Source organism: Triticum aestivum, chromosome 4A (assembly GCF_018294505.1).
Source record: "Triticum aestivum cultivar Chinese Spring chromosome 4A, IWGSC CS RefSeq v2.1, whole genome shotgun sequence".
NCBI classification, from domain to species: Eukaryota; Viridiplantae; Streptophyta; class Magnoliopsida; order Poales; family Poaceae; genus Triticum; species Triticum aestivum.
Window position 1 is genome coordinate 622,709,092 of NC_057803.1, and position 11,294 is coordinate 622,720,385.

General features: G+C 49.6%; 1 protein-coding gene across 1 annotated transcript; it reads right to left on the reverse strand.

Moving 5' to 3' along the window:
* Positions 1-2,869: 2,869 nt before the first annotated feature.
* On the reverse strand, positions 2,870-4,386 carry LOC123082691 (aspartic proteinase nepenthesin-1-like). Its single transcript, XM_044504970.1, has 2 exons — positions 3,473-4,386; positions 2,870-3,314 (listed from the first exon to the last, which is right to left on the reverse strand). Exons 1-2 carry the CDS (start codon positions 4,384-4,386, stop codon positions 2,870-2,872), a joined length of 1,359 nt encoding a protein of 452 aa, XP_044360905.1.
* Between the last annotated feature and the right edge of the window lie 6,908 nt (positions 4,387-11,294).

Consider the following 11,294-nt stretch of genomic DNA (forward strand, 5'->3'; position numbering starts at 1 on the left):
GTTCCCCTTATCTAATGGCCGCCTCGGGGACCCCTCCTGACTTGTTCCCGACGTCAAAACCTCTTATATATACCCAAACTTCCAGAACATAACCTAGATCAGGAGTTCCGCCGCCGCAAGCCCCTGTAGCCACCGAAAACCAATCGAGACCCGTTTCGGCACCCTGCCGGAGGGGGGGAATCCCATTCCGGTGGCCATCTTCATCATCCCGGCGCTCTCCATGACGAGGAGGGAGTAGTTCACCCTCGGGGCTGAGGGTATGTACCTGTAGCTATATGTTTGATCTCTCTCTCTCTCTCTCTCTCTCTCTCTCTCGTGTTCTTGATTCGCATGATCTTGATGTATCGTGAGCTTTGCTATTATAGTTGGATCGTATGCGGTTTCTTCCCCTCTACTCTCTTGTAATGGATTGTGTTTTCCCTTTGAAGTTATCTTATCGGATTGAGTCTTTAAGGATTTGAGAACACTTGATGTATGTCTTACATGTGCTTATCTGTGGTGACAATGGGATATTCACGTGATCCATGTGATGTATGTTTTGGTGATCAACTTGCGAGTTCCGTGACCTCATGAACTTATGTATAGGGGTTGGCACACGTTTTCGTCTTGACTCTCCGGTAGAAACTTTGGGGCACTCTTTGAAGTTCTTTGTGTTGGTTGAATAGATGAATCTGAGATTGTGTGATGCATATCGTATAATCATACCCACGGATAATTGAGGTGACATTGGAGTATTTAGGTGACATTAGGTTTTTGGTTGATTTGTGTCTTAAGGTGTTATTCTAGTACGAACTCTAGGATAGATCGAACGGAAAGAATAGCTTCGTGTTATTTTACTACGGACTCTTGAATAGATCGATTAGAAAGGATAACTTTGAGGTGGTTTTGTACCCTACAATAATCTCTTCATTTGTTCTCCGTTATTAGTGAATTTGGAGTGACTCTTTGTTGCATGTTGAGGGATTGTTATATGATCTAATTATGTTATTGTTGTTGAGAGAACTTGTACTAGTGAAAGTATGAACCCTAGGCCTTGTTTCCTAACGTTGCAATACATTTTCGCTCACTTATATCATTAGCTACCTTGCTTTTTTATATTTTCAGATTACAAAAACCTTTATCTACCATCCATATTGCACTTGGATCACCATCTCTTCGCCGAACTAGTGCACCTATACAATTTACCATTGTATTGGGTGTGTTGGGGACACAAGAGACTCTTTGCTATTTGGTTGCATGGTTATTAGAGAGAGACCATCTTCATCCTACGCCTCCCATAGATTGATAAATCTTAGGTCATCCATTTGAGGGAAATTTGCTACTGTCTTACAAACCTCTGCACTTGGAGGTGCAACAACGTCTACATGAAGAAGGTTGTGTAGTGGAGCGCTCTTGTTCCGGAAAACACGGGCATTCCGCTTGCTCCAAATGGTCCATGACACGGGCATGATTAGAGAGGCCATGGGCTTCCTATTTGAGACTCCGGCGCCGGTCCTATTTGTCCACCAGTCCTTGACCGAGCCCTCAAGATGCCACATAGAGGTGTCCATTTGATGAAGCCCGAATTTTACAATGACCAAGTTCCATAGCCTAATAGGGAAGCAACATTTGAAGAAGAGACCTGGCCCGCTTTCTCGCTCACGCTTGCAAATGGTGCAAAGTCCACAATTTGGCCATCCATGTTTTTGTAGCCTATTCGCAGTCCAAATTCTGTCTTGGATAGCCAACCAAGCAAAGAATTTAGCCTTTGGTGGCGCCCAGGTTTTCCAAACCATTAGAAGAAGTCAAGGTCCTCCTCATTACATGGATTTACCAAGCCCACCCACAATTTTGTTTGTGTCGTCCATTCAAACCATGGCCATCTCAATCGTAAGGCCCGCACAAATTTATCAGTGTTGAGAACCCCTAGGCCGCCATATTCGCACGGGCGGCAAACCGTATCCCAGTTTACCTTGCACTTGGCGCCCGTCTTCTTATCCGATCCCGACCAAAGGAAAGCATGCTCAAGTTTGTTGATATTGTGAAGAATGCCCGGCGGTATGACCAAAGATGTGATGAAGTAGACCACTTGCGAGGTGACGACAGACTTAACAAGGGCCGTGCGTCCAATGATGGTGATATTTTGCCCCTCATAGGTGACCAACTTGCTCGCATTCTTGTCCTCAAGAAATTGCAAGTCCACCTTTTTAAGCTGCCAGACGGACAATGGAAGACCCAAGTATCTTATGGGGAAGGACGCCATGTTAGCAGGCAAGCCTTGCAGAATGTGCTCCAGGTTTAGGTGATGGCATCGAATGGGCACAACCGAGCTCTTGTGAAAATTGGTGCAAAGTCCGGTGACCTCCCCGAATCCGTGCAAAATGGCTGAGAGGTTGTCAATATCTTTTCTGATTGGAGCCACGAGAACAGCCGCATCGTCTGCATAGAGTGAAGTTCGCACCATGACCCCTCTCCCATGATTCTTGTGGACTAGTCCTTTTCGGGTTGCCAGCTCAAGCAGTTGTTGGAGTGTGTCAATTGCGATAACAAAGTGGAGCGGGGATAAGGGGTCCCCCTGCTGAAGGCCCATACCGTGCTTGATGGGGTTGCCAGCCACCCCATTCAACAGAATCGTAGAAGATGATGTGCACAGAAGAGCCGCGGTCCAATCACGGATGTATTCCCATCTGACCGAGTCGAAGGCTTTGCAGATATCCACTTTGAACAGGAGAGACAGAGTCTTGCATTTGTGTAGCCTACGGGCCAAGTTCCGGACGCACATTCTTTATTTCTTTTTCATTTGGTAGACAGTTGATGGCATACAATTCAAGAAAATACTACATTGGAATTACAATTCTTTTTAAATAACGGTTTGCTAGAAAAAATCAGGTCAATTCTGTCCCCCTGTATCATCACTGCATCTCTCGGGGGCAAAGTGGATCTTGGCGGCTGCGATGTCATAGACGAAGCGCGTGTCCACCTGCTGCATCGCGCCGATGATGGTCATGTGCTTGCTTGGCACCACGGCGAGGCAGATGTCGCGCTGAACGAAGACGAAGAGCTGTTGCGGCCTGATCACGAGGCCCGCGCCCTCCTCGAAGCGAAGCGTCACCGTCGGCAGGTGCTCAAAGGCGGCCTGAGTCGCACCGCTGAAGCAAAGGCGGTACCCGTCACGTTTCACGACCGGCAGCCCTAGTCTCGTGACGTGCTCCTCCACGGCGTGCTCCAGGACATGGTACACGGGCTGTATTATCGCCGTCGTGCCCGTCCCGGGATCGATGAGGCACCCACCGTTCCACCTACCGTCGGGCGACTTGTGGCGCCGGAACAAATCCCTCGTTTGGCGTTTCCATAACTTAGGTAAATGCTTTACCAACATATGTAGTGTAGTAAAAAAATGGAATTTAACTCTTTCATGCTTACTTTAACTAGTTATTTTGGTTTTCTACTGGCTGCTTTAACTATAACCCCAGCTCTATTTATTGGCTTGAACAAGATACGCCTTCCGGGTGGCCGGACCAGGGCCTTCTCGGCGACGCTGATGCCGACGACGCTGACGAAGTAGGCGCTGAAATCCGGGCTGGTCGTGTACTGCATGTAGAGGATCTTGGTGCTCCTCATGTGGCCTGTGGCGGGGATGTCTGCGCCGAATCGGAGGCCATGCCTGCTCGGACGCCCGGGCCCGAAGAGGCAGTAGGAGAAGCGGCCGTCCTGCCCGTGCTGGTGGAGCCGAGTCCAGATGAGCGATGGTCTCATCCTCCCCAGGCCGAGGACACCAGCGAGTACTCCGTGGCTGTCGAACACCGTCGTGGTGTGTACGCAGCCAAACACGACGCCACGAACCTCCGCGGCCGCGGCCGCGCCGCCATTGTTCGCGAAAGCAAAGGTCTCGTTGCCGAGCACACCGCTCGCGTGCGTGCCGTCGAGGCGGGTGGCCCGGAACTCACATGTCTGGCGCGGTGATGGCCCGTGACATAAGGAGCTCTTGCGCGAGACGCGGCTGAACGACGGCGAGATGTCTGGGTTGAAGGGCGGCGGTATCTGTGCGAACGGGTGCGCGATCGGTACGCACTGCATCCACGTCAGGCTGCTGGCCGTGTCCAGCACCAGGTCGTACGTGTGGCGGCCGTGGCCCGTCCCGACGGTGGTGGCCACACTGTACGTGAACCCTCTCGGACCGTGGAAGTGCGGCCGAAGCGCAGTGGTGGCTGCCTGCTCGTTGAGGTGCAGGAAGCCGCCGCCGCCGACGTGCATGGTGCTGTTCCAGCCGCCGTACGGGACCAGGCGGAGGCTGAAGCCTCCGCCGGGGCGTGGCGTGCCATCGTTTGCAGTGGCAGGCTGGAGGAACGTCGCGAGCGAGGCGAGCACCAACGGGAGGAGGGCGAGAGCGCGTGTGTCAAGCTCCATGGTTGCTGTCCTTTTGTACACGCAGAGTTAAATGTTGAGCGAGGGTTTGGCTGCACTAATTAATTGTGGTGCCAAAATCCATATCTTCATTCATTGTGCATATCTCCTTGTAGTACTATATGCATATCTTCATTCGATGTGTGCCGATTCATGTGAACATGAATTGGAGTATACTACAACATGTCTGTCTTTGCCCTACTGAGCAAGACTTTTGGGCTGCATTAACTATGTAGAGAAAATCTCCTTTCTAGATTTGCATATCCCTTCACTCTCACTCACGTTGGAGATACATACCAATTAACTCATGCAAACATGAATCGAATACTAGAGCGAAAGCCGTATCTAATATGATCATTTTATTCTAAACAAGTTACTTTGTGTAGATAGAGTTGGTCATTTTATTCTAAACGAGTTACTTTGTGTAGATAGAGTTGAATGCTGAGCAAGGGTTTGGCTACATTAACTATGTAGCAGAAATCCCTTTTTAGATTTGTATATCGCTTGCACAGCATGAATTTACCCATGCAGGCATGAATTGAAGAATAATGTTAAACTCCACTGCTGTAAGCGGTTATGAAAGCAGGGTTGTGACAAAGTAATCTTATTCATTTCAATTATATTGCGCTAAAATGCAAAGAAACTATACAACATATATGCATGATATATAAAAGATGATCATCCTGGATTGAGCAAATTACCGATTTCTGTGTTCGGTTCAGTCGACCCCTACTTTCTAACTGTCCTGAAACAAGCAAGGTACTTCATTTACAAGTCCTAACCGAACCTAACTAGTAAAGAATATCTCTGATGCATGATAACATGGAGAGAGTGTGACCATTGCTAAATTGTGAATATACTAGGATGTCGCTACAGAGAAAACCTAACCAAACCTTAGAACCCGTAGAAATCTCTCAAGGAATCGCTTCCCACCATCCATGAGTTCCACAAACAGTGCCACCCTATGATCATCGAAGCAAGCATCACATATGGAGCGAATGGACTCCGACCTCCAGGAGAGAAGCTTCAACCACATAGAAATGTGACGCGTGAGAAAGGGGGAACATCATCAGGAGAAAATTAGTGAGGGTGGACAACACGCACTTGTCATGAACTTAAAAGCGGTTTGACTTTTCAATGAACTAATACACCTTACATTTTGGAACAAAGGGAGTAATTTTTTTATGAAAACACAACAACACCAACCACACAACAAAGCATGCATAACCCTTTTAATGCATATTGTCTCTCGTTTTCGTAGTTGTTGCTAGAAAGCGAGTAAAATGCAATCCATGGTTGCTGAATTCGTCATAATTGTTATACAAAATAAGATCAATACGGTCAGTAAGTATAGCTTCACGTGATTATATGATCACTGGCTCATCATATAACTCCAAATATTTATATGCATGTCAGTCTATTGACCGATCAAAATGTCCACATGGAAAATAATGCAGCCTCGCAGTGGGCCAAAGAAAGAAACAATAGAAACTAAACTAAAATTATGCTAAAGCGAGGAGTGGGGACATCACATTGGCCCCCGCCGCACACTAGCCATATGATCACACACGACTGTATATTAACGGGAACTAAGTAAACAACCCAGTTAGACAAGCTACCATATTTTTCTATGGATTCCGTTTATTACAAAAAGACATAAATCCGTTATAGAAGTTCAGGAAACTACAAAAGCACCTCAAGCATAATAAAAATTACATCAAGGTTCCTGGAAATTTGAATGACCACCGCCGCTAAAACGAGCTGCCGGCGCATCGCTATCGCTGCCCAATACCAGAGCTGACTTGACCTTATTGATGACAGCCGAGAAGCTTCATGCACGCGTCCCTAATGAGCATCGTTCTAGAGCCGCAGTCGTCGTATTTAAACCCTTGAATCGATCTGATGTGCCTCACACCAGATGACACCCTCGCACACATATGGCGAGAAACCCTAAGCTCGATGCACCAACTAGAGGCATTAATCTACACTGGAGCTTCATCCACTCCGTCCTGACTAATGAATTGAAGGAGGTTCGAAGCCTGTAACACCAACTCGAAGATGAAGCATCTGAAAGCTAGAGAAAGAGAGATGATTTGCTGCACAGTTTTCTTATTGACATCACGGGTATAAATACATGTACAAGGGCTGCATGGATCAGCTAACCACCGAGCTAATCTAGGAAGAAAGGATAAGTGCATAGCTATCCTATACATGCGCTAACAAACCGACTGCCATGGCAGCGTATAGCACGTGCAGTTTCAACACCCCCCGCAGTCGAAGCCTCGCCGTCAGTGATGCAGAGACTGGACCGAAAATCCGTGAAGACGGACAGCGGCAACCCCTTGGTCATGATGTCGGCGAATTGCTGCGAGGTGGGAACATGAAGAACCCGAATGTGGCCGAGCGCAACTTTCTCTCATACAAAATGGATGTCAAGTTCGATGTGTTTCGTCCGGCGATGATGCACTGGGTTGGCGGACATGTGGATCGCGGACACGTTGTCGCAGTACACCAACGTGGCGCGGCTGACCGTGCAGTGCAGCTCCGCGAGAAGCTGCCGCAACCAGGAGCACTCAGCGACGGCGTTCGCAACAGCACAGTACTCAGCCTCAGCGCTCGAGCGCGAGACTGTAGGCTGCCGCTTTGAAGACCATGAGATGAGTGCCGGGCCGAGGTAGAGGCAGTACCCCGAGGTTGAGCGGCGTGTGTCCGGGCAACCCGCCCAGTCGGCGTCGGAGTAGGCGACGAGGTCGAGCGATGATGATGCTGGCAGCGTGAGGCCGAGGGCTGGTGTGCCGCGAATATACCGAAGCACCCGCTTTACCAAGGCCCAGTGTACGTCACGGGGTGCATGCATGTGCAAGAAGACCTGCTGCACCGCGTACGTAAGATCAGGGCGCGTCAGTGTAAGGTACTGCAGCGCGCCAACAATGCTGCGGTAGAATGAGCCATCGGCGGCGAGAGCACCATCCGTCGAGGACACCTTGCCCTTGGTGTCAACTGGAGTGGAGGCGGGCTTGCAGTTCGTCATACCAGCGCGTTCGAGGAGCTCCAATGCATACTTGTGCTGGCAAAGGAAGAATCCATCAGGGCACCGTGTCACTTCCACGCCTAGGAAGTAATGCAGAGCGCCTAGGTCTTTCAACGCGAACTCGCCCTGGAGCCGTGAGATGAGACGGCGAAGGAGCGTGTCGCTGGAGGCCGCCAGCACGATGTCGTCGACGTATAGTAGGAGATGCACGGCATCCCCTCCTTGCTAGTACACAAACAAGGACGCGTCGGACCGCGTCGACACGAAGCCCAGCTCGACGAGGAAACCGGCGATCCAGTGGTACCACGCCCGCGGCGCCTGTTTGAGGCCGTAAAGCGAGCGCGAGAGGAGACACACGTCGCCGGGGCGGCTGGCATCAACAAAGCCGGTCGGCTGCTGGCAGTAAACGCGCTCTGCGAGATGGCCGTGGAGGAACGCGTTTGACACATCCAGTTGTTGGACATGCCAATTGCGCGACACGGCGAGCTGTAGGACGCAGCGAATGGTCGCCGGCTTGACGATCGGCGCGAAGGTGTCGGTGAAGTCGACGCCGGCGCGTTGTCGAAACCCGCGCACCACCCATCGGGCTTTGTAGCGCTCGAGCGTCCCGTCAGGCCGAATTTTGTGACGGAAGACCCATTTGCCGCTGATTACATTTGCATGCGGCGGACGGGGAACCAACTGCCAAGTGTGGTTGCATTGGAGCGCCTCAAACTCCTCACGCATGGCTGCGGACCAATGAGGATCACGCAACGCGGCGTGCACACTCACCGGAAGAGGAGCTGGCGTGGAGGATGAAGTGGTGGCGGTGCAGACGTACTGGTCATCTGGGTAACGACGGCTCGGGTGATGCACTCCAGCACGAGCGCGTGTGAGAACACGAGGCCCTGCCGGAAGTGGAGCCACACCCACAGCACTGGAGCTGGTGCCTCCCGCAGTTGAAGCCACGGCAGCGGGATCAGGTGCAGCCGAAACGCTTGCCATGGCAGCAGAATCGGTGGCTGCGGCTGCAGAATTGGTCGTCGTAGCAGCAGCCCCGCCTGATGCAGGCGACGGGCCAGGTGGTGTAGCAGGGGTGCCCGGCGACCCACGCGAGCATGGTGCTGAGCCAGGTGACGTCGGAGCACGCCGAGTGGAGCGAGGCCACCGGGAGACCGTGGCCACCAAGGGCAGCACGACACGCGACGAGCTCGAAGGCAACGGCGAGGGCGGCGGAGCAGCGACAACCTGCTTAAATGGAAAAACCAGCTCATCAAAATACACATGCCGCGCGATGGGAGGCCGGATCATAGCAACGGTAGCCTTTAGTATTCGCCGGATATCCAAGAAAGATGCATGGGAGGGATCGCGGTGCAAGTTTGTGGGGTGTGGTGGCGGTGATGTTGGGGTAGCAAAGGCAACCGAATACAGGGGCGCCCACGTCCTTCAGCTCGTCCGCAAGAACTTTGATGCGAAGGCAGTAGGCGAACAAGCTCATCCCATCCTGCGTGAGAGTGTAAAACTCCGCGGTGAGCAGTACCTGACGTTGCAGCTGGTTGTCCAGGAAGAGTTGGCAGATTGAGGTCCATGCCCCCAGCGCGGTGTCGTTGTCGCGGATGACGTGCGAGAGGATCTCGCGGCTCACCGTGCGGTAGAGCCACTTGACGATGGTGGCGTCCACCGCGAGCCAGTGATCGTCGCCGAGCATGGCGAGCGCGTCGATCGAGCCGTCGACGTGATCGCGGATCCCAAAATCCCGGAAGGTGAGAGAGAAGTAGGTACGCCAGGTAGAGAATGACGGGGTGTGGAGATCGAGTGTGATGGGGACGTGGTCCTGGATGTGGAGGTGGCGGAGGGAGGCGGCATTGACGGGCTCAACAGCAGCGAAAGGATTGACGTCGCCGCCGGAGACGGAGGAGTGAGGAGAGGCCATGGCCGCGAGAAGTCAGCGGAAGTGAAGACGATCAAGGATGAGCGTCTGATACCATGAAAGCTAGAGAAAGAGAGATGATTTGCTGCACAGTTTTTTTATTGACATCACGGCTATAAATACATGTACAAGGGCTGCATGGATCAGCTAACCACCGAGCTAATCTAGGAAGAAAGGATAAGTGGATAGCTATCCTATACATGCGCTAACAAACCGACTGCCATGGCAGCGTATAGCACGGGCAGTTTCAACAGCATCACCATCCGTTCAAGTGTCATACCCGAAAGGACTAAAAACCAATAAGCTAAACTACTAACCAGATCAGACGGATTGGGATCCCCCCACCCATCATTGGAGCGGCAAGCGGAGTGGAGAAGAATCCATGGGCTGGCAGGTCGAGCTTGGAGGAGAGAAAAACTTTGCCCTAGCTACATATTTCCATTTGAAAATATATGTATTACCTTTTTATTGGTCCAGGTCTCATGAATGCATGTCATGCATTGGACAATAACTTGTGAGTTGATCTTTGTTGATTAACTCAATTTAATCAAATCATTGCGCTTAAGAGAAAAAATAATATAGGGTTTACTATAGGAACGCACGGCCTCCAAATATTTTCTGAAACAAATAAGGTACTTCATTTGCTTTGACAATTGCTAAATAGTTAAGGTAGCAAGGCAATGCCACCGAGGACAACTATTTGCAGTTAACAACGATGTGTCCAAATGTCCAGTATCACATCGTTTAGCTTACTCCACATATCAAGTTGTCGCTCCATCACTACAATATATATCAGCTACTGTTTACCATTTAGTACATGTCGTTAGTTACTTTACGACTAGTTTACCTATATTTCTGATATATAGAAGATGTGCCACCCTGCGATAATCAAAACACAAGCATCACACATGGAGTGGGCGAACTCCGGCCAGGAGAGAAGTTTCAGCCATGCAGAAGAAGAGAAAACAAGAGAAAGGGCCTTGTGGTAAAAGGGAGTAGCAGGTAGAAATTAGCGACTAGGGGTAGATCTTGGGGGTGTCAAGGTGTCATGAAAGCCCCTGGAAAACTGAAAAATACTTTTCATAATATACTTAACACTAATTTTACAGAAACTTAATGCTATTTATAGACTATTTTTTGGATTTACTATGATGTTTAACTCAAATTATACTATTTTAGTGGAAATTCACATATTTTTTACACTGATATTTTGAAGTTGTGTTGTTTATACATTGTATATATCAACTGTGGCACCCTAGGTCCATCATTTTGTTAGCAAGGGCAGACGACTGATGACGTTGATACCCGTTCTGAACTCTGAAACAAGTAGTGGCGAGTGGTCTGCTCTTCCCATGCAGGCGGGCCATGAGCAGATCTAGCATGGCTAAGAGTGCTCATGAATTTTTGGCTAAACATTTGAAGTGAATTAACTTATATGGTGTCAAATATTGGACACCACATTTAAAAATAAGGAAAATGGTTCCTTTTCTATTACTCTTCACTAAAGGCAGTGCGTGCTAGATGCTTGAGTGACCAGCTTATACAAATACAAAGGAGCAAAGAAACAACCAACACCAACTAAGAAACAGAAAAACCAACCAAACCGAGGAGATTTCACACTCAAGTGCAACACTATAGAAACTGGACTACAGGGAAAACCCCTTGTACGCCCTCTACAAACAATCTATCAAATTATTGGTTCGAAGCTTGAGCACATGTCCTTCTATATATTCTTCTGTGTGGACCATAGAATCTTCCCATTCCTACATAATGTAGATCACCATGTAGAGATACATAATTAAAGAAGTAACACAACTTTAGACTTTTGACCACAAATAAGATATCAAATTTAGATATGAACACGAAGGACACCTTCTCAAATGGTAACAGTTCCGTCTAAGAATGAGGAGTCAAACGGATCTGCCATCGACAGATCATGGGCATGCTTGCTGATGCTATAATTGGAGCCAG

Bases quoted from the DNA above. Each gene is read 5' to 3' on its own strand.
- LOC123082691 (XM_044504970.1), bottom strand. From the start codon at position 4,386: ATGGAGCTTGACACACGCGCTCTCGCCCTCCTCCCGTTGGTGCTCGCC. The intron at 3,315-3,472 runs GTTCAAGCCAAT...ACGCCAAACGAG, and splicing joins CCACCCGGAAGGCGTATCTT to GGATTTGTTCCGGCGCCACA.